This window comes from Lithobates pipiens, unplaced genomic scaffold (assembly GCF_037356315.1).
Source record: "Lithobates pipiens isolate NorthernLeopardFrog02 unplaced genomic scaffold, aLitPip1_a1.2 Scaffold_30, whole genome shotgun sequence".
Lineage (NCBI taxonomy): Eukaryota > Metazoa > Chordata > Amphibia > Anura > Ranidae > Lithobates > Lithobates pipiens.
Genome location: NW_027507791.1, coordinates 42,969,314 through 42,974,379, shown reverse-complemented (window position 1 = coordinate 42,974,379; position 5,066 = coordinate 42,969,314). Strand labels below are relative to the sequence as shown.

The 5,066-nt window shown below is 45.4% G+C and overlaps 1 protein-coding gene across 1 annotated transcript in view; it reads right to left on the bottom strand.

Moving 5' to 3' along the window:
- The window catches only part of NOP9 (NOP9 nucleolar protein), a gene marked incomplete in the record, with an annotated part of 9,174 nt that extends 4,524 nt beyond the window's left edge, over nucleotides 1–4,650 (bottom strand). The window contains 4 exon segments of the mRNA XM_077464100.1: nucleotides 489–569; nucleotides 1,748–2,194; nucleotides 3,041–3,381; nucleotides 4,572–4,650. Of these exon segments, the coding sequence (XP_077320226.1) occupies nucleotides 489–569; nucleotides 1,748–2,194; nucleotides 3,041–3,323 (811 nt within the window).
- Between the last annotated feature and the right edge of the window lie 416 nt (nucleotides 4,651–5,066).

Here is a 5,066-nt window from a genome sequence, read left to right as displayed (position 1 = left end):
TGGGTAAGGGAGAGAGGAGAAAAGGATCGCTGGTCTTGGGTGGGTGGAGCTTTAAAGAGAGAGCACCAGACTTGGGCAAAGGGGGATGGGGGGAAGGGGGAGTGAAGGGGAAAGGAGAGAATAATTAGCCCCAGACTGGGGCTGGGAGAGGAGAATGAGCAATGGACTAGAGAATGTGAAGAAAAGGGTGGGGAGAGAAGAACGAGCTCCAGACGGGGGATAGCAGGAAAGGTGTGAACATGGTACTAGGATGAAAAGGGGGAGTGGGGACATATGGGAAGAGGAAAGTATAATGAGCACTCGTCAAGAATGGGATTTGAGGAGAAGAGGGAGGAGAAAGTTGAGAAGGTCAAGCATCGGGGGGGGGGGGGGGGGGGGGGTATGAGCATCAGACTGGGGGGAAATTGGAGGACATAAAAATAAATAAAAAAATGAGCCCCGGAACAGGATGAGGAGTAGGAAAGGAAGGAAAGGAGAGGAGTACTCACCTCCAATGTTTTCACAAAACAATCCGCTCAGCTCCTGCAGCTGCTTCAGAAAAGTGTCCGGAACATCAAATTCAGAACTCACTGCAAAAGAGAATCAGATGTGAGGAAGACAGAAAGTGGAATAGAGGGGAGAGAGAGAAGGAACGAACGAACAAACGGGAAGAGAGAGGAAGGAACGGGAAGAGAGAGGAAGGAACGGGAAGAGAGAGGAAGGAACGGGAAGAGAGGAAAAAGAAAAAGCGAGAGGAGGAAAAGGGAAGAGAGGAGGAAGGAATGGGAAAAGGAGAGGAAGGAACAAAAGAGGAAGGGAAGTTAAGCGAGAGGGAGGGAAGTTAAGCGAGAGGGAGGGAAGTTAAGCGAGAGGGAGGGAAGTTAAGCGAGAGGGAGGGAAGTTAAGCGAGAGGGAGGGAAGTTAAGAGAGAGGAAGGAAGGAATAGGGGAGAGAGGAAAAAGAAAAAGAGAGGAAGAAAAGGGAAGAGAGGAAAGAACGGGAAAAGGAGAAGAAGGAACGGGAAAAGGAGAAGAAGGAACGGGAAAAGGAGAAGAAGGAACGGGAAAAGGAGAAGAAGGAACGGGAAAAGGAGAAGAAGGAACGGGAAGAGAGAGGAAGGAACGGGAAGAGAGAGGAAGGAACAGGAAGAGAGAGGAAGGAACGGGAAGAGAGGAAAAAGAAAAAACGAAAGAGGAGGAAAAGGGAAGAGAGGAGGAAAAGGGAAGAGAGGAGGAAGGAATGGGAAAAGGAGAGGAAGGAACAAAAGAGGAAGGGAAGGAAAGGGAGAGGAAGGGAAGTTAAGAGAGAGGAAGGGAAGGAAAGAGGAAGGAAGGAATAGGGGAGAGAGGAAAAAGAGAAAGCGAAAGAAGAAAAAGGCAAGAGAGGAAGGAAAGGAACAGGAAAAGGAGAGGAAGGAACGGGAAAAGGAGAGGAAGGAACGGGAAAAGGAGAGGAAGGAACGGGAAAAGGAGAGGAAGGAAGGAATAGGGGAGAGAGGAAAAAGAGAGAGAGGGGGGAAGAAATGAAGAGAGAGAGAGAGGGGGGAAGAAATGAAGAGAGAGAGAGAGGGGGGAAGAAATGAAGAGAGAGAGAGAGGGGGGAAGAAATGAAGAGAGAGAGAGAGGGGGGAAGAAATGAAGAGAGAGAGAGAGAGAGAGAGAGAGAGAGAGAGAGAGAGCGAGAGCGAGAATATATATATACACACATATATACAGGATCCCCTTCCCAGAAGCAGAGAGTGTAGTTCCCAGCACAGTGTATACGGTACCGGTCAGTCCTGGTGCTCCCTTCTTATTGGTCTCCAGGTTCAGGATGGTCCCGCTAAGCACCTGGAACAAAGTCCGTACGATGAAACTGCCATGTGTGTCCTGATTGTACAGCATAAACTTCCCCTTCACTTCTGAGCACAGACTCAATATGAGGTCCTCCAGATCGGGGCCCGGTTCTCCGTCTTCTTCTTCCTCCTCTTCATCTTCCGTCTTCTCCTGGCTCTGAAAACGAGGATACTGTAGCAGTGCCGTCTGCATGACATGCGCCCCGCTGCGGTGCCAGCACACCTCCTGCCAATGCCCGCTGAGGACCTTCAGGAGCTGGCAGAGCTGGGAGGAAGTGGCCACCGCGAGCAACTTCTGCAGGACGAGACTGCCAGACATGTCGGTGGCCAGAGCCAACTCGTTACCCGTCACCTCGTTAAAGACGTTCCGGACAAACAGACCTGTGGGGAATGAGAGGCAGCATAAGGCCCATCTACCGCGATCATTCAAAGCAAATTGTATGAAGCATTAATCTTCCCCTACCCTGTCTTCATATTAAAGTGCACATGCCAGTACCATTACAAGTCTGCATAAATGAATTCCTGACATGTCACAATATACAGTAACAATATCATTTTCCACATTCACTTTAAAGACCCCTTATTTGTTGCATCAGTTAAAAAAAAAATATATATATATATATATATATATATATATATATATATATATATATATATATATATATATTTTTTTTCCCTTTGTCGTAAGGCAGGTCATGTGATAAACAAGGTCCTTTTTGGATCCTTTCCAGGATGGGGGTGGATGATCCTTAATGATGCAGACATGGTGATGTAAGCGCCACTCTCTGTATCAATGCACTAAAAGTGCAGGGCCCAATGGTGACGCTTCTTAAGGGCCGGGGGGGAGTGGTCATTCCTGGACCCCGAGGGGTTTGTCTGTGACTCCCTGCACTCACAGTATGTCCTCAATCTTCTGACTTCGATAATAGAATGCTCATTTAACTTTGAAGACTGAGGACATCTTGTGGTGGAGAAGACATACTGCAGCAGGCTTTAAAAATATAGCCTGAAGTTGGGCTTTAAGCCATACTCCTGGCTGCAACAGGCCATCTGTAATTCATCTACCATCTTGTCGTGGCCTTCTAGGTTGTGAGCCAATCACAGAAGCCTCCCTCCCCTTGGTAATGGCTCATGGATATTTTATAGAATACAGATTTTGGGAGGACCCGTCTACAAACTAAACACCACTGTCATCATTTCATGAAAGAGAAAAGCAGATTTCCTTACTCCTGTCTTCATCAGAGCCAAAGCCTTGCTGAAGAGTCTCCCCCACTCTGCGGAAATATCCAACCGACTTCGGGTCCAGGCGGGGGAGGGGATTTTCAGGCGGGCTTTTCTTGCTCTGCCCTGTGGATGGATCGGCGGGTTGTGACGGACGACCTTTGTCCGCTTTCTTCTGTTTCTTTGGCGGCCCCTCCCCCTGTCCAGCGGACCCCAAATTATTCCCCTCGGCCCGCTGCTGTCTTTTCTTGTCATTCCCTTTCTTCTTCTTTTTCTCTTCCGTCCCCATCGTGATCCGTCTTCTGTGAATCCAGGGAACACGGCCCGGTTATTGTCCCAAACCTGACCTAAAATAAACACAAGGAGGGGCCACATTCATAAGAAGGTCCTGAGGGGCCACTGCCAACAGAGGGACACGGAGAGAGCAAAACATTCTTATATGATATGGCAGAAAAATAATTTCTCCCCAAATAGAACATTCTCCACTTCTGTATGAGCAAGTTATAAAGAATTATATCCAACATGCATCCCGTCTTCAGCATTTCATGGACATAGTGCGTTCATCGTATTCCATAACATACTAGAAGGGTAAATACACCGGGGTCCCGAGTCTGCCCATTATGAGGGTACCCATCCGAATTCCAGGGTCTCCCTACCTACTGTGCCCATTAGTAGTATAGTACTGGCTATATAGTGTGTGTATATATATATATATATATATATATATATATATAGTGTATTGTACAGCAATATAGTATTATGCTATAGTACTAAAGATCTCTCTATATATGTATAATATATGTACAGTATTATAGCACTATAGCTCTAACCCTCTTAAACAGTAAGGTCTAATGAGCGGGGCCCTCTGATTCCTACTGTATTAAAGTGCATTGTATGTGTACGGTCTACCCTCAAGTTGTAAAGTGCTGCGTATACTTTTGGCGCTATATAAATCCTGTAGTATTAATAATATAACATTGTACAGTATAATAGTACTACAGATCTATATATAGCATATTATAGTTTATATATATATATATATATATATATATATATATATACACATTACTATAATACTGTACAATGATATAGTTATATATAGATATATCTATAATACTGTACAATGCTATATATAACTATATATATTGTATAGTATTATAGTTATATCTCTCTCTCTCTCTCTCTATATATATATATATATATATATATATGTATATATATGATGCTATATATAGATACTGTACAATTATATAAAATACTGTACAGTGCGCTATATATATATATATATATATATATAGCATTGTACAGTATTATAGTTATATATATATATATATATTTAAGTATTGTACAGTATTCTAGTACCATAGATCTCTGTATAGTATTGTACATCTGATATATTGCTCCCCCTTCTATAGGGCTATGCGGGTATCTCCGGCTCCCAGCCTCCTCCATGGGACACTATGGGGGGGCTGAGGGAAGGAGTGTGATGGGAATGGAGGTGATCAGAGCTCGGCGCCCCCTCCTGCACCCCTCTTACCTCTCAGCACACACTATCCAGGAACTGGGCACATGGACTGGAGTCGCGGAGTGATGACGTCACCGGCCCCGCCCCCTGCTCTCTGTGCTGGTGATACAATGTAAGACAGAGATGTGATTGTAGATGGTATAGGGGATCTCATGGCTATAGGGGGCTCACATGGCTATAGGGGATCACTTGGCTATAGGGGTGATCATATGACTATAGGGGGGCTCACATGGCTTAGGGGGATCACATGGCTATAGGGGAGATCACATGGCTATAGGGGAGATCACATGGCTATAGAGGTGATCACATGGCTATAGGGGAGATCACATGGCTATAGGGGAGATCACATGGCTATAGGGGAGATCACATGGCTATAGAGGTGATCATATGGCTATAGGGGGGATCACATGGCTATAGGGGTGATCACATAGCCGGGATACGGGGAGATTCTGCCCACACACAGAGGGATCGTCTTCAGTCTCACCAATGTTTTTTTGTATTGATACA